The following is a 22,221-nucleotide window of genomic DNA, read 5'->3' on the forward strand; positions in this document are numbered from 1 at the left end:
AATCTGCAGTTTGATAAACCCAAAGACTCCAGCTTCTGATATAATTTGACAAAAATTTTTGGGAAAATTTGAAAATAGTATGACAGATGCTAGGCATATACTAACATCTCACAACCCATACCAATGTTAGGTTGTATTGGGTACATTATTTAGACATAAAGGATGGTGCCATAATCCAATCAGGAGGACAAGGAATAGTCTATCTGTCAAATCTGTGGAGAGGAGAAAAATTTAAGACCAAAGAAAATAGTATGAAGTGCAACATTGATAATTTAGATTACATCAAATTAAAAACATTTTTGCACAAAAAGAAACAATGTTACAAATATTAAGAGGGAAGCAGAAAACTGGGAAACATTTTTTGCAAACAATGTCTCTGATAAAGGCCTCATTTCTAAAATATATGGAGAACTAAGTAAAATTTACAGTAATACAATCATTCCCCAATTTATAAATGGGCATGGGTTATGAACAAGTAGTTATCAGATGAAGTAATTAAAGTTATCTATAATTATATAAAAACATTCTAAATCATTACTGATTATAGAAATATAAATTAAAACAATTTTGATGTAGCACTTCACACCTATCAGATTGACTACTGTGACAAAAATGGAAAATGATTTTGGTTGGAGAGAATGTGGGATAACTGGGATAACAATGCTCTCTTGGTAGAATTGTGAACTAATACAACCATTCCAGAGAATAATTTGGAATTATTCCCCAAGTTTTATAAATTTATGCTTGCCCTTTGATCCAATAATACCACTACTAAGTCTGTATCCAAAAGAGATCATAAAAATGGGAAATGACCTACAATGTATAACACACACACACACACACACACACACACACACACACACACACACATATATATAAAGCATATATATATATATATATATATATATATATATATATATATATATATATATATATATAAAGCAGCTCTACTTTTGTGGTGGCAAAGAGAAATTAAAGGAATTCCGATTTTACTGAGAAATGACTTAACAAGTTATGCTTCTAAAAAAATGATGAGCAGAGAGAATTCAGAAAAACATGAAAAGATTTACATGAACTGATGCTGAATGAAGCAAGTAGAACCAGGAAAAAAACTGTTCACAGTAACAACAGCATTGTTGATGATCAACTACGATAAACTTAGTTCTTAGCAGTACAGAGATCAAAGACAACTCTAAAAGACTTGAATGGAAAATATCATCCATATCCAGAAAAGAACTTCTGAATCTGAATGTAAGCTAAAGCATACTATTTTCAGTTTTTAAAAACTTGTTTTCTTGTTTTATGCTTTTGTATCCCCTCTCCAGGTTTCCCCCCCTTCATTCTGTGATTCTTTTTTTTTTTACAACGTGACTCATATGGAAACATTTTCAATATAGTTATACATGTATAACCCACATCAGATTATTCCCTGTCAAGGGGATGGAGAGGGAAGGAAGGAAGGGAGAAAACCATAACTCAAAATTTTGCAAAAATGAATGTTGATAACAATCTTTACATGTAATTGGTAAAAATATATAAAAATTACATTTAAAATGATAATAAAAATTATAAAAGATTTGTGCTGGAAAATATCATCTAAATCCAGAGAAAGGGCTATGAAATCTGACTGCCTATCAAAGCATATGATTTTCATTTTTAGTGTTTTGTTTTTTCTTTCCTCACAATTTTTCCCATTTGTTCTGGTTCTTCTTTCACAGCATGACTAACATGGAATTATATTTAACATGCTTGTTCATGTACAACCTATATCATATTACTATCTGTCTTTGGAATGGAAGACAGAAAAGTGAAAAAATGTGACATTCAAAATCTTACAGAAATGAATATTGAAAACTATTTTTAATTGTAAATAGAAAAAATACAAGAGAAAAAGGAAAAACAAGAGACATTGGAGAGATTGCCTAAAGACAAGGATCAATGTTGGAAGGGATGTGGGAAATTTGGGACATTAATGCATTGTTGGTGGAGCTGTGAAATCATCCAGCCTTTCTGGAGAGCAATTTGAAATTATGTCAAAGGGGCAAAAAAATCTGCATACAGCAATACCACTACTGGGTCTATATCCTGAAGAAGTTATGAAAAAGGGTAGAAACATCACTTGTACAAAAATATTCCTAGCACCCCTATTTGTGGTGGCAAAAATTTGGAAATTCAGTGAATGTCCATCAGTTGGGGAATGGCTGAACAAATTGTTTTATATGTATGTTAATGGAACACTATTGTTCTATTAGAAAACAAGAGGCGTGGGAATTCAGAGAAGTCTGGAAAGATTTGCATGAGCTGATGTTAAGTGAGGTGAGCAAAACCAAAAGAACATTGTATACCCTAACAGCTACATGGGGGTGATGACCAACCTTTTATTTTTAATTTTTTTTAGGTATTTTTTTTTGCAAGGCAATGGGGTTAAGTGAGTTGTCCAATGCCACACAGCTAGGTAATCATTAAATGTCTGAGGCTGGATTTGAACTCAGGTACTCCAGGGCTGGTGCTCTATCCACTGCACCACCTAGCTGCCTTGGTGATGACCAACCTTAATAGACTTGCTCATTTCTTCAGTGCAACAATCAGGGATAATTTTAGGGTATCTGTGATGGAGAATACCATAGCCAAAGAAAGAATTGTGGAGTTTGAACAAGACCAAAGACTATTACCTTTAATTTAAATTTTTTTAAAAGGTATCATGTAATTTTGCTATCTCTTATATTTTTTTTTTCCTTGAGGAAATGATCTCTCTCTTAGCTCATTCAATTTTGATCAATGTATAGCATGGAAACAATGTAAAGATTACAGACTGCCTTCTGTGGTGGGGGGGAGGAAGTGAGATTGGGAGAAAATTGTAAAATTCAAAAAAACAATAAAGAAAAAGATAAGAAAAAAAGGATTGCCTACAAAAGATGGGATTTTAGCTTTGATTTAAAGAAAGAATGGGAAGTCCCCAGGTAGTGACAAAGAAGGAAAGCATTCTGGACAAGATGGAGAGGCAGAGAAAATTTTCATGTCTCTGCATGTAAAAATTTCTGTTGGAGTAAGGTTTAAGTAGACTGGAAAGGTAGAGGGGTCTAGGTTATGTAAGCTTTTGCATGCCAAAACATTTCTAGAAGCAAAAGGAAGTCACTTGAGTTTGAGAAAGGGAGGGACACGATCAGAACTGTATTTGGTGGTTTAATTAAAGATGATTTGAAGTTGGAAGATATTTGAGGTAGGCAGACCCACCAACCAACTATTGCATAAATCCAGGCTTTTGGGAATGAGGTCCTGTCCTAGAGTGTCAAAGGTGAAAAGGGAGCATATATATAAGAGATGTGATATAAGTGAGAATGATAGGAAATAGCTTGCATATAATGGGCAAAATGGCATGGTGAGAGATAGGAATAAATGGGGATAAATTTCTTGGTTTTGAGACTAAGGGAATGACAGAGTGGTATTCATTTATACTGTAATAGAGAAGGCAGATAGGATGAGGGTTTAAGGGAAAAGATAATGAGTTTTCTTTTGGTTTAAGTTGTCAATGAGACATCCATTTTAATATGTCTAAAAGGCAATTAGAGATGAAATTGGAGGTCAGATAGGTCAGGGCAGACTAGATTTGAGAATCATCAGCATGAAGATCCTAATTAAATTTCTAGAAAGTGATGAGATCACCAGTGAAGTACTATAGCTGGATAAGCGAAGAAGGCTTAGGACAGATCTCCGAATGACATATATAGTTAAGACTGTGTGATCTGAAGAAGGATTCAGTGAAAAAACAGACAAGTAGGAAGAAAAATAGAAAAGAGTGGTGTTCTGGGGGAAAAAGTAGAATAGCAAGTAGGAGATAGTGAGCAAGTGTCAAAGACTGCAGAGATGTCAAAAATTATCTCATTTGATCATCATGTCAAATCTGTGAGATGGGTATTATTATCCATCATACAAATGAGAAAACAGAGTGAAAGAGTTTTAATAACTTACCCTCAATATTTCAACCAGCTATTAAATGTTAGAGATTAGATTTGAACTCTGCTTTCCCTCCCGTCAAATTCATCACTTTTTACACTTATCATGATGCTATTTACTTTTGAAATTATATAGTATAGTATATAAACTAGAGTCCTGGATAAAATTTGAAGGATAGCTAAGGATAAAAGTCCTGGTCTAGCTGGGGATTCCACAAAGGAGACTAATGAGTCTTTCAATAGGAATAAGATAGCAAATTGTTTGGTTGGGAACATCTTTGCTTTTCTTTTCTGATAATGACTTGTTATTGAAGGAATATAGGTATTAACCCAAATATATGGAAATTAAATGGCATTTCTCTCTCTCTCTCTCTCTCTCTCTCTCTCTCTCTCTATATATATATATATATATATATATATATATATATATAATATCTGAAGAGTAAGAAAACAAGTTGAAAAAGAATTGCATACCATTAACAGAAATATAAAATATCAACAATAAGGGAAATAGAAATTAAAATTATGACATTTAATATCATACCTAGTAAAGTGACAAAGATTAAAAAAAAGAAAATTATTGTTAGAAAAAGAGTCGGGGGGCACAGAAAGAGGACTATTGCATTGCTAGCGAAACATAAAATGAATCAACAATTCAGAAAAACAATTTGGAACTATGAAAAAGGTTAAAAAAAAGCATAATGTTTTCATACTCTTTGATCCCAAGAGCCCATTGCTAGGAATAAATCACGAAAAATTATTTTTTTTTGCAAGGCAATGGGTTAAGGTCTCCCAAAGGGATTGTCCAAGGTCACAAAACTAAGTAAGTATTAAAGGTTTAAGTAAGAATTTGAACGCAGGTTCACCTGACTTCAGTACCAGTGCAATATCTATTACATCACCTAGGTGTGTAAATTGGGAATACAGGGAAGTCCTATAGATATCAAAAAATTCTTGGCAATAATTTGCAAACAAAATTTGATATAGGAAAGAAAAGAAATAATGATTTTCATTCACTTGACTAGAGCAACCAAATACTATTTGGGTTATCTAATCTTAAAAGCAGTAATGATCAATAAATTGAATGGCACTGCTAGTGGTGGGAATATAATTCTTTTCTTATAAGTACTGGCAAAAGTTGCATTCTTATAAGAGCAACTAGGTTACATTTATCTATATTATATATATATATATATATATATATACACATATATATATATATATATATATATATATAGCTGTATGTAGACATACATATTTATATCAAAATATATGTAGGCAAAATAAAATAATAAATTCAAATAGAATATCTATGACAAAAGCATTGAATTATCCCTTATTTAAAAATGTTACAACAAAGATCTTCAGTCATTTTTAGAAAGGGTAAGAAGCATTCCATTAGAAAATGTATAACATATATTACAATAAAAATGCAATGTCTTTGTTTCCAGTGGCCAGTATTAATTAGATAAAATATGAAGAAAATTCACAATGCCCTTCACCATATTGGAACCAAAGATGTTTTTCAAGAAAACATGAAGCTATTCTTGAACATTTGTTGCTCAGCAGATTTACAAAAATTTCAGTTATATGTTTCATTGATATTTTCTCAAATAATATTTTTTTCTTTTACCCTCCACTTTTCCACCAAGTTGAAGGTTTCAAGGACTTTTTTTTAAATCAATGAATCCTCAGTGCTGCCTTCATAGTGAAAGTTTATTCTCATATTTAAGTTTTTTGTTAATTCAGGATAGAATAATATCTTTGAATAAATCAAATGAATAAAAATTGGCAATAGAAAGAAATATTTTAAAATATGGAGAACATCTTTAAAAATAAAGAGCCATTAAGCAATTTGAATTTTTAATTCTCCCAGAGTCTGCAACTCTGAAGAGCTCATGTTTTTCATGATATCTGTAGGATTTCATTTTAATGAATATGGCAATTCCATATTCCCATACATTTCTTGAGATTTCTGTGCTAACTTCTTGTGTTTCTTCTTCACTCATTCGTTACTACACTGCCTGCTTCTTCTCTTTTTTACTTCGAAACAGAAGATTTATTTATTATTTAGAATGGTGCATTGTTGATAATTTATTTTCTTCCTCTTCCTTCTGTTTGCTGTAGATGACTATTCATTGTATGGTCCATTTACTTTTCATTCTGTATTATGAATAATTTTTGTTATAAAACAATTTTGTGATGTCAAAGAGCTGTTCCTGAAAGCTGTGGTGACATTTTGGGATGCATTTCCCCCCTTTCTATGTGAATTATAAATATTTCTTTCATTTAATAAGAAAAAGTCATGAAATTTCTTGATGGCATTTTATAATATTATTATGAATAGCATTGCTTGCTCAAGACAGTTCATTCTGCCTATTCTTTCCCTTTTTGAACATTTGATACCAACAGTTTTCTTATTTTACCTGTTTAGATGAAACTTTGATAAGGATATATTATCTAGGGGAATGTCTGAGATTCAAAATCAAGATATTTAGGAAAGGATGCAAAATTCACTTTGTAAAAACTAGTATTTTCCTAATACATTAGCTTGCCTGGCCCTTTCATCCTCAGAAAACATGGGATGGCAGTTGTGTCCTTTGCTCACCTCTGAAGTTTGTTCTGGGTTCATTGCTCTAGACTTGCCTAGCTTCCAAATAGTGGAAGAAGGCTTCCCTCCATGCTTGAATTCTACCCCTGCCTCAGATTCCAAGAAAACAATTCTATTTTAAAGGGTTTGGGAGATGGGATAGAAAAGAAGCAAAAAGGTACACACTGAAAACATGAATTAAGAATGGAAAAATAAAATCATTTTTATGAAGAGGAAGATATACAGCAGAGAGACAGACTGAAAACAAAAACGGAAGCAGCAGAAAGAACATTAATTAATAATGAGAAATTATTATTTTCCTTGTATTATTAACTGATTATTGGATAAGGACTAAGGTTTCTATTTTCTCATTCAGAAATCAACTTCTGTAGGCTATTCAGACAGTATTTGAAATGCAGAACTGACAATGAAATCAAATCTTAGGTGAAACGTACACAAACAAGAAAACTTAGATCTGATAAAAAGGTAAAGAAATTCTAGTCTAGGTGAACTGGTGAATACAGGTCCATTGTGCTTTACTCAGACAGATCTGGTTTACGTTAATTTCCCTCATTTTCCCCTAGATTAACCTAGATGTACTCCTTTACTTAAAAATAAGTCTCATTGTTCAAGATTGAGTGATTAGAGTGAAGTCATCCAGACCCTCATCAAAATAAACTCACCTCTTATTATAATGCTCATTTTCTCATTACTTTTTAACCAACCAGAGTTTATTTCCACCCTCAGGTGTACCCTGAGAGGAACAAATGATTTTTATTAGCTGTAGTTAATAAAGTCAATTATAATTTAGGTAGAAATCACATCTGTTGCAAATTTTCACTCCCCACAATAACAATGATTGAAATCAGTTGAGAAGGTGATGGTAAAACTTTCTTGAGACAGTTGTGAGAAGAAACTGATTGTTAACTATCTTACATTTGCCATTTTCAGGGCATACCGAACAATGCCAAGTAGGCTTTAATTTTTTCTTTGCTATTGTTTTTCTGTGGTTTCTCTCAAAGTAAATAAAGATTTTTTTCCTTTTCCATTAATCTGCTAATATAAATACTTGGGTAACTAATACCCTGATGCCAAGATTCTCATGAGGGAAAGGGAAATGCCAATTCCTGTTTAAGTTCCCATAAGATCCTGAAGTAAAAAGAAGAAACGGTCCATTCCAGATGCCAGACAAGCATTTGCATAAAAGGATCATGAGATCACATATTGTGGTCTACTGGAGGGTAGGAAAGGTGAAATGATCCTGTGAAGCTCAGAGGGTCATAGATAAAAAGAACATTATAGATATAAAGAACTTGAAGGATATGATTTAGTCTCCCTCCCTCTCTCTCTGTCTCTGTCTCTCTCTCATTATATAATATATAATATATGATATATAATATATAATATATAACATATAATATATATGTATTTATATATGTGGGTACATGCATGGACATGTGTGTTTATTCATGGTGTATAAGTTCCTGCATACTGCACACACATATAAATGTATTTGGATGCAATTAGTCATAAATATACATATAAACAAATATATTTGTTTGCCTATCTAAATGATAGAAAATGTATCTGATGATATTCAAATGCTACTGTAATTGTGATATATAAGTGTATATGGATATATTTGCATGATAAAAATATTAATATGTAAGTACACAAATCAAATACGTGTACATTTATATATAACATTCAGGTGTATTGATTTATATGCCAACTACATTCATTAATAATTGCATATTTTCCCAAAGCACTAAAAAGAGCAATAGAATCTTTTCCTTATCACCCATGGACTAATGACTAATAGTTTTAGAAAGAATCTTGGTTTTCCAGCCTCTCCTTTCTTTCTTATTTAGACCAGCTTTCCTCCTTCCATTAGAAAGTAAAGCTCATCTTTATTTTAACTCCATTCCTTTAAGATAAGATACTTTTTAGGGGCATCTAGGTGGTGCAGTGGATAGCACATATGCCCTGGAGTCAGGGGAGCCTGAGTTCAAATCCAGCCTCAGACACTTAATAATTGCCTAGCTGTATGACCCTGGGCAAGTCACGTAACCCCATTGCCTTGCCAAAAAAAAAAAAAAAGATAATTTTTAAGATGCCTTACAGCTCTAATGATCAGCTCTATGATCATTTGACATAACACAATCATTTAAATTTTCACAAAAATTCATTTGTACCAATATTTTTAATGTTCCAATGCATTAAATGATTTGTAGTATTCATACTTTAAACTTCATGAGTAAAGTTGAAGTAAAATAATTCCTTGTAAGAGAAATTCAGGGTCTAGGAAGGATGGAAAATCATATTTGGAAAAGGAGACAGAAAAACTGTCTCACTGAATCATAGATACAGTGTTAGAAAGGATTTTAGATATATTCCAATTTAGCCTTCTTAAGAAATATAAGAGAAAAAAGAAAATATTTATTAAATACTTAGTTTATGTACTAAGTATTATTTTGAAAACCATACTCAATATATATGCACCAGTAAAATTGCAACAATCTATAATTTCAACTTTCATTACTGATGATCCTTTGTTTTAGTTTATTTCTTTTACATCTCAGTAAAAATTAAAGAATTATATGCTTATATTGTATTTAAAAGGAAAAATATATCTTGTGTCCTTGGTACTAGGATAGATAATACAATGGACATTTTCTTTGGTTTGTTTTTTCCATAAGTTTGTGCTATTGTTATTAAACCCATATAAATGTATATGTGCATTAATCCATGTTAAACTACCTCTTTTTTGAAACATAATTATTTTTAAGCAAGTATACCTCAAACAACATAAAGTAAGTAGTGATAATTGAATTATCAAAATCTAATGAATACTTGGAAAAATATAAACATTCTTCCACGAAGCAGAGGATTTGATCCAATCACAAAGTCAGGAGAATAAAACAGGATACTATTCCATTCCTATTTCAAATCAGAAAACCAGAACAAACCACTTCAAATTACACATGTTTCAGTTTCATGTCCCAGGGTACACAAAACACTTTGCTCTGGGTGATGAGTGTTTCTCTCCTTTTCAGTTCATGAAGTCAAATGGTTTCAACATTCTAGTGCTATCAGACAGGAATAGATTGAGTGTGGCTGACATTCTGCTGTGGCATAAGGATGTTTATGCTTTTTATGGCTGCAGACCTGCTTATCCTTCTGTTATTGCACTCTCGCTGCCATGAAACCTACTGATAAGGGTAAAGGGGCTGCTTCATCCCTTAAAGTTGGCCAGGGTGTTGATGATAATTCATTAGCTGGTTCTGTTAATAAGGCCAACTAGAATTTCATTGATTGTTTCTGCCACAGCCTTGATAATAAAAACTATGTTAGTTGAGTGGTCTTTCCAAAATATTAAGTAGACCAATGACAATACTAGGTGAATAAAGAGTAACTTCATTAAATGCTATACTTATTTTGGTTCTTTTGGGGAGATAAAGTGATGTATAGAGGAGTATAACTTGAAATCTGTCATGTTTAGCAGGTTTATTGATATATTGATATCTTTAAAACTTAGACACTTTGATGTATTCTGTCATTCATTTTTCATCTGTCCAATAAGCATTAAGCATGAGTTATGTGTAGTAAAATAGCTTAGAAGATACATTTTCTTAAGTTATTGTCCCTGTTCCGGTGGGACTCAGAGAATTACACACACACACACACACACACACACACACACATATATATATATATGTATATATATATACATATATATGTATATAGATAGCTATAGATATATAGTCAAATATGTTACAATATGTTACCACATTTAAAATTAAATTAAATTTATTAAAATAAGTATAAAAATATATTTAACAAGAAATACATGTAACTACCTGGTGCTAGTACATTAGAGGTATAAAACACAGTGTGATGTGTGTTTGGAAAAAGAATTATTCATTGCAGCAAGGAAACTCTTTTTAAAGATTTGTCATTTGTGTTGAGCTTTAGCAAATCATTGGCAATTCAAAAGGTGTCAAGGAGAGGAAGAATAATACAGGTACAGGTGCTAGCAAAATCAAAGGATGAGAGGAGAGAAATGGCAGCATGTTGACTTGACAGAAAGTAATATAGTTTGAATAAAGCACTTCATACATGAAAGAAAATACATAAATGAGAACTTTTATATTCCCTTTACTCTGGAGCTATATTTCTCATGGATTTGTTAGGACTGTATTAAAACATTATTTGATAATGAATACTTGTTTAAAAAGTGAAACAATAAAAATTCAGTTCCCCTCTATTATAAATCTATTAATAATATCCTCTAGTCATTACTTTAAGAATTCAATAGCCCATTGATTTCACTGATTTATTGATTCCAAGATAAAGATTACATCCCACCCATGCCTATTTATCTTATGCATTTTCCCATATTACCTATAAGTGTTCCATAAAATATTTCTTCAATATGCTGAAGACTTTCATTTAAGGCTGTTAACATTTCATGGGTACCAGGACAACACTCAGGCTGCATCTCTTATATCTCTTTCTTGTACATGACCGGGTTAGCCCTTTTTCTGTTGTATGTGTCCTAGATGGTATTATGAAGATTATTGTTAAGCAAAACAGTCAAAAGAGATAGAAGGGAAAACAAATCTGCCAAACAATTGATATGATATGCAACCAAATCATAGCATCCCAAGAGCATTAATGATAACAATTAGGTAGGCAATAAAGATACACAAAAATATGAGAAAAAATTGACAGTGTTTTTTATTGTGCTTTATTCTTTATGATAGTAAAACCACCACAACTGACAAAGTTAGGTGATAAGGAAATAACACCTACAAAGGGGAAGATTCCTTCCTATGACTGTTTGTCCTTCCTTTTGAATTTTTTTAGTGGAATACGTGTTTAATTGTCAGGACTTGTGTTCCATTCCCTGTAGATCTAGGGAGGGACATATCCTTTACTAAAAGTGAATATATTTATTACAAATAATAATAATATTTCTCTGCTACATTCAAGCATAATTATGAAATCCTAATAAATCCCTTTGTTTTTAAATCTCTTACTTAGATTTTAAACTGTCTTGATTATTCCTAATTTTACATATTAATACATTACAAAAGTGTGAGGCAAATAACTAATCATCCTAAATTGAAATTATATGATTATCTATGGGGACATTTTATATAAATGCATGCTTGTTGATATGTTGCTCTCATAGAATTTTCTTCATGATTGCTCTATTTATTTTTTTTTATTTCTCCCCATAGATAAGGGAAATATAATTTATTTAACATGCCTTAGAGAAGAAATTTTTTTTAAATGTCATGTCAAGCACATATTGGGTCCTCAACAATTACTGACTGAATAACTTCATGAAAGTTGACCTTGCCTTTTTTTTTAAAGGTACATAGAGAGCTCATTGTAACTATCTGTAAGTGATTTAATGCCTGTTATGCAGAAGAGATAGGAGATATGCTCTACTTTTCTCCATAGGGAAGAATTAGGAACAATGGGTGGAGGATGAAAAGAGGCAAAGCAAAACTTAATACAAGGTAAAAGCATTTCAGAGGGAAACAGTAATAAGTCACAGTAACAAGACTTAATACAAATTCAAAAGGAAATGGTTTTCAATCAATTTCAGGCTGGTCACTTTTCAACTATGTTATTGAGAGGCTATTGGTTGATGTATCATTTGGTCTAAATACCTTCTGGAAATCCTTCATACTTTTGAGATTCTTTGCATACTATTTAGGCCAATTGAACATAATAGATCTTTAGTAGAAGAACATAACGTGATATATTGGTGACCTAAAAAAAAGTTAATACTCTTCTTTTTAAAGCCTAACCTACATCCAAGGAGTAGCAGGAATTAGAGAAAATTATTTTCATTTCAAAGGTATTCAGAATCGTGGAAATCTTTTATAATGTTGATCACTGATCTGTAATGATCATGAAAAATTTTGAACCTTTGAAGACATTGGCAGATATTTTTCCCTATTCAAGTCCATAGTCACCCAATCTATTTATTTGTTAAAATATCATTCTATGGTGAAAGAAGGGAAAAATAAAATAGAGAACATTACTTCTTTTCAAAAAAATAATCATTTGCAGCATTTATTTATTCAACCAGGAAAATCAGTCTTTGACTGGGTTTTAAGGATCATTCATTATATTTACATAATATCTGCATAAATAGATTTACAAAAGAGAAAGCCACTTCCACATTCTTTCATTAAGTTACTTTCTTCTTTCATAAGCTTTGCCTTTCTTAACACCTCCTCATCTGCAACTTGCAAGTGTTTTTATGCTGAATTCTGATTACCCAGGGATAATCACTGTGGTGTCACATATAAACTTGCTTTCCACCATTTTATAGATATTTCCTTTGCTTCTTCTTATTCAAGCTTTAACTACTTTATTTCAGTTCTTTAAAATATCATATTTCATGTCATCTGATAAATGATTCATATAACTATATCAATACCCGTAGTATATAAGATAGAATATAAAATAAATAGGGACAGCATTTTTTTTTATTTTTGTCATCATATTCCCTGCACCTCAAACAGGATGCTTGGCACAAAGAAGCGAAGAATTACTAAATATTTATTTAATTGAATTGGATTGATTTGAATAGAATATATTATTCCAAGAGAACACAACTTAAAACTCTCTGAACTGCCATAGCCATTATGGATAGGGTAAGGATTGGACCTCTAATTTTCATTACTATAAGATTACCAGATAAGGAGACATTCTATACCAATGCAAGGCATAGGAGTTTCCTAGATAAAAATAAATAAAATATAAAGAGAGAGAGAGAGAGAGAGAGAGAGAGAGAGAGAGAGAGAGAGAGAGAGATTAATTGGCTTGCTCAGGCACACACAGCCAGTTTTGTGAGAAGCAGCACTTGAATTCAGGTGCTCTCAGATTTGAAGTCTGCCTCTATGTCCATAACTATAATTGTATATAATTTATTGGAAATGAATAATGCACAGAATAGTAATATCCATTCTTATCATGAAATGTAGTTCCATTGATGAAGTTATATATATTCATAGGAACAAAAAATAAATTCCTAGGTGAAAGAACTTTGTATTTCATTCAATTTCTACAAATTGCAAGCTGCTGAGGTGAGCAGCCACCTTAGAAAGTAACTTCTGGAAACTTAGATTAGTCAAGTGTTGGAAGTGGTATAAAAAATGATTTAACAGCTTGCCTCAGAAATTTAGTATGTGGCCATGGTCTAATCATTCAATCTATCTGAGCTTCACTTTATCAGTCTCTAAAATGGAAATAATTAGAGCACCTATCTCAAAAACTTGCTGCACATAAGACAAAAAAATAGCAAACTTCTTTGCAAACCTTAAAGTGCTATAGAAATGTTAGCTATTTTTTTCTGGAAGCTGTATGATAAAGAACACTCTACTTGGAATTAGAAAATTTGCATTCAAATCTACTTTCGGATGTTTATTACTTTGAAAACTTCCAGCTTTAACAATTCTACCCTACCCTTGAAAACTGAGGAGGGAATTGAGGTAATGGTCTCTATTCCTGTTCTAAATCTATGATTATTTGATCATTCTAACAATCTTAAAATGTAGATCAGAACAGGAACCATCCTCCTTCTAATTTATGAATTGGAGCACTGTGTTAAGGATGAACCATCGGAGAAGGAGGGATTGTACTAAATGTCCAAAATTACATGTGGAGTTTTGGAGAAAAACTCAATTAATTAATCATCCATAAAGCAAAGAAATAGTTGTAAACCTAAAACATTTACAAATGGCCAGGAAAATGTCCTCTACAGAATGCTCTTTCACTCCCACTGCCACCCCTAAAAGGAACCAAACCAAAACAACAACAAAAAACGCTTTAATCCTTCCCTCTCTATGTTTAGGTTTGTGAGAGGTTCCAAAGAGCAATGTAAAAAGTAATTTGAACTTAAACTGCCATAATAGAAATATAGTGTATAGAATAATGTAGGTGATAGTCCTGCTCTACTTTTCACTTGTCAGATCAAATCTGGAGCAACATGTTCTATGGCTAGCTCCACACTAGTGACAATCTCAAATTCATCAAAAGGAAAGCAACCAAGACTGAAGACCATGAAAAATTAGGTTAGACAAAAGAATTGACAACATTTTAAATAACGAATATAAATTTTACCAGATCTGGGAGCTCTGATGATAGTTAACATATTGGAATGGCACAATGATGATAAAATGAGTTGATAAATAAAACTGATGAAACTTGGTTTTCTTTGTAATCAGGAAAAAAAAAGTTAAGAGAAAATTGGTAAAGTAAAAAAAAGAAACAATAGAAATTTTCTAATTTATTAAATGTGTACTTCTTGGAGAACTTATCAGAAAGCATGTTTAAAAAAAGCAAAGAAAGAAAGCATTCAGATTGTAATCGTATTGGTTAGAGAAAGCTCACAAGTTTGTGAAATTTCCAGTTCATCAAGGTAACAGTCTTTATAATAAAGTGACAGTGACATGATATTCTGTTCTAATTTGCAACATAAAAGTGTTAGTGATTTGTGAACTTCTAAGAAACAGGAATTATCTTCGATTATGTTATGAATACATAAACTGACCCATAGAAGGCACTTAATGATTGCTTGACAACTTGACTTCAGTTAAGTTTCAATTATTCATTGTTTGATGGTTAGAAATTAATTCAACTTCACTTTGTATTCTTTTGGTAAACAATTTTACAGATTGCCAGGATATAGTTAACCCCTTTGTATGGTGCTTCTCCTTTTGTGATGTGACCTTTGATTCAGGAAAAATCCATCTGAATTTTGTGGTTCTGTTTGTATTTCAAAGCTTTCTTAACAAAAGTATTTTGGGGGAATAATGTTTCCTCTTCATCCTCCTCCTCCTCTCCCCCTTTCTTCTTCATCTCTTCCAACTAACTTCTCCTTCTCCTTTTCCTTCTTCTTCTACTCTTCTTTCTTGTTCTTGTTCTCCTCCTCTGCTTTCTAGTTCTTCTTTTGGTTTTTCTCATTCTTGTTCTCCTTTTCATTTTTATTCTTGTTATTGTTATTTTGTTTCTTCTTGCTCTTGTTCTCCTCCTCTGCTTTCCCCTCCTTTTATTTCTTTTCCTTCTCTTTCTCTTCATGGTCTTCAGCATTCCATCTCCTATTTTATGAACTTGCACAGGCTCTTAGCATCCTTAGCTTACCGAATAGTTTAACTTATAGTAATCAATTATCTATGAAAATTTTTCTCTTTAACTCCCTTCTTAATATTGCAAACACCATTCTCAAATTCTATCCATGTATACATTATAAGTTTCAGAGATTATGTAAACTTTAGGCTTATGAAACAGGAACTGTTTCATTTAGTCTTTGACTCTGGAGACCCAATCACATTGCCTTGTATATAATATATTCTGAGAAAATGTTCTTGAACTGATTTATACATTTTTATCTTTAAAAAATTCCTAATTATATGCCCATGGAACAATAAAACTGTTATTCCCTTTGACCTAGCAATTCCAATTAGTAGTTGTTTTTGGAATAGCAAAGAATTGGAAATTGAGAAGATGACCACTAATTGGGAAACAGTTGAACAAATTATGGTATATTAATATTGTGGAATACTATTGTTCTATAAGAAGACATGAATGGTCAGACTCTAGAGAAGCATGGAATTAATTATAGAATGTGTTGCTGAGCAAAGGGAACAGAACCAGGAGAAGATTATACACATTAACAATATTGGGAGATGATCAACCCTGATGGATGCAGCTGCTCTCAATGCTATCCCCAGAGGAAGCAAAACAAAACAAACCAAAAAAAAAACCCTTCAGAATATGAATGAATACTATATTCACTTTTTAGAAAATTTCTCTTATATATTTCTTTCCTCTCCCATGGTTTTCTTTCTTTTTCCTTAATCCTAATTCCTCATACTGAAAATGACTAATCTGTAAATATGTTTAACACAAATGTGCATGTACAATATTCACCAGACTGTTTGCTACTGAGGGGAGGGGAGTAGGAAGGAAGGCTGGAAGGAAATTATGTAACTTAAAAATATGCATAAGTATATGGATAAGTGTTGAAAACTTTCATAACATGTATCTGGATACATAAAGTATTAATTAAAATTATTAATTCCACTTTGTATAAGTGGACTTTCAATTCAATTTTTAAAAAGACCTTATTAAGTGTGTACTATTTTCAAAAAATAAGGACAAATGTTTGTAGCTTGAGATTGATTCTTCTGAAAAAAATAAATAAGTGAAAACTAAAAACTAAAAACTACATTGTTATGTTAATACTGAGAATTATAGGCACTGGTTCAGGCTCACATTTGGGAGTAGGAATATTTTTAAAGAATTTCTCCAGATCTACAAAATATTGATATAGTATAGGTGACAGTGTTATGGGGCAATTGATTGTAGCTATAACAGATCATGTATTACAGAGGTGTCAAATTATGAAGTGATACTAGGGTCTAAATTAAAATATAATGGGGAAATATTTAACCCAATGAGCAAAAATTCAATGTAATATTGATAATGTTAATTTACAGTTTTCTCCCTTATTATGCTGTATTTTTATTCCATATCTACTTGTTTAACACCACTGATTCATCTGTACCCTTAATTTTAAAGCAAGGAGACTGAGTCCCCCAAAATTATAAGTAATTTGTGGTATATCCCTGCAGGAGAAAAAATAAGAACCAGAATTTAAATCTAAGTCCTCTGATTCTATTTCATTTTTCTATTGTATCATTTCATAGTGTTTTTCATCTTCTACATAAACACACAAAATCTCAAAATGGCATTTCTTAAAATATATGACATGATTTGATGTATAATCACTCTTTTTCTTTTTCCAGGTTTTTATGGCTGAATACACTGGGCCTCTGCTAATCTATCTCATCTTTTACATGCGGTTCACATATATTTATGATGCAAAGGAGAGTTCCAGAAGATCGCGCCACCCAGTGGTACAGTAAGTGATAAATCTGAGAATCTGAGATGCACAAAATGCTGAGAAGATGCATAATGGCTAAATGTCAGAATAGTGAATCAATAATTTAATAAAATATTTTTTCTATAGGATGTGTAATGGCATCATGCTAAATATGTTTTTACTTTTCAAAGGAATATAACACAATTGTGTAGAAACAAAGATAGAATTTATTTTCTATAGTGACGAAAGAATTTACAAAGCAAGAAAGGAAACCAGACACATGTATCAGGGACCCCTCTCCTAGGGTACCTAATGTAGTGTGCACAAATCTCAATACACAGTGAACTATAGCCCGGAAAATAAGGGGTAACAACAACAATGAACTGAGTTTGATTCACAGCTGGGCTTCTAGAGCAGAGCATGAGTTTTGCAGATATTTATTTGACTTCAGAGAACTCTTGTAACTTTTAAATGCAATACAATAACTATATGAAACAATTCATGGATATGACTATGAATGAGTTCATCAAGAAGTAGAAAGTAAATGATTCCTGTTATGCCAAACTCAGGACAGAGCTTGGTTGCTGCCACCTTCGCTCGAAAACAGGGTGTATCCTAATGGTATTTTGACAGCTATCTATCATATCTTTGTTCTTTGTGGCCACAATTTCCCTCTTGCACAAGAATGCAAGAGTTTTCTGATTATAGTAAAAGTTAAGACTTTTGGAGGTCTTATCATTCTCATAATTGGTGTGCATTGGTTTTATATTTTTTTTTGGAAAAATGGTAATTGGTATCAATATCTTTCCTTAGATCAATGGCCTATTCATTAATAGGCCATTTAAACAGATCAAGTTGGATATATTTTAATGAACTAAAATATATTTGTATTATTTTAATTTTGTATTATTTTTTTTACTTTTGTCTGATAAACTGATGATTTGACTATACAGAAGATAGCTAATTCAGAAATAACTCCATGATAATAGCAGGTTATTTCTCATCTTTTAAGAAATAATTCCATTTTTTTCATAAAGATATTGTTATTGTTTACCATGTCCCATACATCCTGACTCTTTTTATAATAGATCACAAGACTTCTCACCTCCCTAACTTTTAACTTCTTGTGCTAAAATTTTCAACATATTTTAAATGACCTCCCTTTCACCTTTGTACCAAACAACAAGTATTAAAAGGATAGATTGGTTTAATTGGAAGAGTTTGTCATTCTTTGTAGAGATTCTAGATCTCCTTTCACCCTGTGACAACTAATGATGTGTGGGTGTGTAAGTACTAATTATTTTATAATGATCTTTTAAAAAGTGCTGATGATGAGTGCAAAAATCATCTCATCTTCTGCAAAATGATGTTTGTACTCAAAATAAAACCAACTTATTCACCTTTTTATTTGCCTCCCTAAGGAGAACTTTTGAGTCATCCTGTGAGTTAATTTCAACTTCCCCTTGGTTTCTGGTTTTACTTATAATAAAAATATAAAGATGGAAACAATTCATTATCCCCTGCAGTCTTTTCACTTTTCTGTTCAAGAATCTTTTTTTTTTTGATTGCCAATAGTTAAGTTCATGATTATAAATTTATCTGGAAATTTTACAATTATCATACTCTTTCTAACCATTATGCCACCATCACTGTAAAACAGAATGGTCTATAGATCATTTTACATTTTTCTCTGTGTTTTGAGTTGGCATGGTCTAATAATTCATCACCAGTGTCTCAGGCCTCTGGTATATATGTAATATTTTTAAATAAGTCAAAATTGTTTTCCCATATTGGTTTTCTATAGAAATATTTCCAGTAATTTCCTCATGCCCACTCAGGAAGTCTGATTATATGGAGTAAAAGTGGTTAGGAGAGAATAACTTATTATGATGTTAATGACAAATCTTTCCATTTTTATCAGTATTTTTCAATCTCTTCAGTTTCAATCCTCAAATATTCTCTTAAATTTTGATATTAACATAAATTTGTCATTTTTGTAATCTTTCTGAAAACTTACCTTTTTCTCCTCTTGTACATCTCACTTTTTATGAGCCTCGTCATACTTAATTAGGCTTGACACTGAATAGACATAATTCTATTGCTGAGCCCATAGTTGAAGCATTTCCAGTGTAATATAAAGTATTAAAATACAGGGACTCTAATAGAATAGCTTTTGAGATTATTGGTATACCTGTATGCCATAAAGAAGGTCTGTATACGGAGCCATCTACCATATAGTTTCAAGAAAAATCTTTTCAAAGATCTCACCATACTCCCTGTTCATTATTGAAAATCTCCAATGTCTTCATATTACATATAATATAAAATACAATGTCTTTTTCTTGCCCTTAAGACGCTCTGCCATTTGATTCCCACCTGCTTTTTCATCCTTATTTACATCAATTCCTTTCTTACAATTTGGATCTGAGGGATTAATAATCACTCTACCAATCTTTCCTGAATTGTCCTGTCTTCATTCTCCTTTATCCTCCTGCTTAGAGAGCAATTCTAAACACCAATGAACCGGAAAAAAGTTAGGAAGAAGAGAAGGAAAATAGTATCTGGAGAAAGAAGGGACTTCAAGATCCTTTAACCCAATACTCTCATCTTAAAGATGAGAAATGTGCATGGTCACACAAATAGAAAGAGGCACAGTGAAGCTTAATATTTTATTTTAAAACATTTTGCCCCCTTTGATGGTATTAGCATAAAATTAGTAGCAGCATTTCACAGGAAATCAATAACTTTTTAATAAAATAAATTCCCCATGGAAGCCAAAAAGTTCATCTCATATACTACATAGTTTTCCCATTTAAGTACTTAATATTTGACTCTAGAATGTTCTCTAAAGTATTAGTAACTTCTTGCATTAGATACCTTTCAATTATGTCGCAAAATTTGAATTACTGTCAGTGAGAAAGACAGTCTTCCATTCCTTCAATCAAAAGTACTGATTATGATTTCACAATCCTCAAGAAAATCAATCTAATAAATTCTGAAACTGTCATTCTAGCCCAGTGTAACTCAGAACAGCTAAAAAAAACCAGCTGCTGTCACAATGAATTAATAAGGCAAAGGATACAACAAAGATCATTCTGTCTCTGAAGGGAATGAAAGGCAAACTCCTCCTCCTACTCCCATCAATGGGCCTTGCAAAAGGCCGACCAAACCATTTCAGAAGCTATTCTGAACATTATAAAATGTCAAATGCATTCTGAATGTGTTCTCAAGACTTTTTAGACATCTAGGTTGTCTATTCAAAACTTGAGGCATTTTGATATGCACACATTTGCAGTCCTCATACTGATAGCTAGCAATGAGACAGCTGTGTCCTAACTAATTTATGCCTGGGTATATCAACTAGGTTGCAGTGTAACAGATGCAATGGCTGCTATAAAATTTATTGTGCTCTTCTCATTTAGGAAATTTTAGAAAAAACGACTTGTTAAGCAGAACTACCACTATATCTCAAGTTACAGCTCTTGAGAACCGGCTCTTTCCCAATGATAGGAGTTTGTATTTGGCTGAAAGGATGTGTTATGTGCAAAGTAAATCAGAATATAGAAGAGACAGGAAAGTAGGATTTTCATACATCTTAATTTTTCTTTTTTTCTTATTTTCTTTCCAGCTTGGCCTGTTTCTGCCATTGTTTACACTATGCCCGCTATGTGCTAGAGACATTATTTGTTCATAAACTTTCTGGAGAACACACACCTTTGAAAAATTTGATAAAGGTGGGAAAAAATACTCTTTTCTTTCTGTTTTTTGGTTATATTTTTGTTAAAGGAAAAAGTCCCTGAAATTTAGACTATATCAAAATTTAATTGGAATAAAGTATCCTTTTCCTTTAAACTAGATGTTCTTTACTGATTTATTGGCAGACCTAATAAGTTTTGTACTAACACATCTCTAAGAGTGAAACATATATTTTTAGTTTAGACTAGCTATCATTGTAGATTTGCATCATATATTTGGACAGTTTTGCAATGATTAAAGGCTGTAAGAAGGAATCATACTGACAAGTTCTGTTTGTAAACAGCTAACACAAACAACCTAACAAAAAACAGAAACAATAATTAAAAAGCTACATAAACAGATACATGAAAAACAAACAAACTTCTGAAGATTGTAAGCACTGACATTCAAATCCAATGGCTTTTATAAATATGATTCAGTGGTAAATATGAATAATAATGGATAAAAAGTAGTCTTTCCTTTCAGTTAACAAAGACTTATGCTAGGTGGCACTGTGGTATCAGAGGTATGATCCTATTTGAAGCCTGAAGCTGAGATTCTGATCATTGTTAGCAGTTAGGAAAAAAGTAGAGTACTATTTCTAAAGAATATAGTTGTGTTTCTGTGCTGTCCACCCAAATAATGAACAGGAAAATAGGGTATTTACTTAATTACTTAATACCTTCCAGTAGAAATTACTTCTTTTTTTTATGGGTTTAACTCTGAATTAAGAGTAACTTCTTTGGTATCAGATAGATATAATTTGATAACTTTCTTCTCTAAATTTCCATAGTTAGCTAGTTACAAGATATTAAAACAGGAAGTCCCCTTTTGTAGCTCCTATTCCAAGAGTCCTCTTTCAATGTTTTCTACCCATCAATTATCTCCTAGTCACAGAATCTGTCCTCTGCTCTCCTTTTTACAAAGTTCTGGAGAAGGGGCAAGTGACTTGTAAAATTATTTTTCTTTGTATTTATAAAGGGGGTTTAAAAGTGACTATGATTGCAGGTATCTCCTTGGTATATACCTCT

General features: G+C 32.0%; 1 protein-coding gene across 2 annotated transcripts in view; it reads left to right on the plus strand.

Moving 5' to 3' along the window:
- Positions 1 to 22,221, plus strand: part of TECRL (trans-2,3-enoyl-CoA reductase like) — a 175,764-nt gene that overhangs the window by 145,589 nt on the left and 7,954 nt on the right. For both annotated transcript variants that reach the window (XM_074229344.1, XM_074229343.1), the window contains exons 5-6: positions 17,379 to 17,494; positions 21,084 to 21,189. In XM_074229344.1, the coding sequence (XP_074085445.1) occupies positions 17,379 to 17,494; positions 21,084 to 21,189 (222 nt within the window). The remainder of the gene's footprint in view (positions 1 to 17,378; positions 17,495 to 21,083; positions 21,190 to 22,221) is intronic.

The sequence above is a fragment of the Macrotis lagotis genome, chromosome 3 (genome assembly GCF_037893015.1).
Source record: "Macrotis lagotis isolate mMagLag1 chromosome 3, bilby.v1.9.chrom.fasta, whole genome shotgun sequence".
In the NCBI taxonomy this organism is placed as follows: domain Eukaryota; kingdom Metazoa; phylum Chordata; class Mammalia; order Peramelemorphia; family Peramelidae; genus Macrotis; species Macrotis lagotis.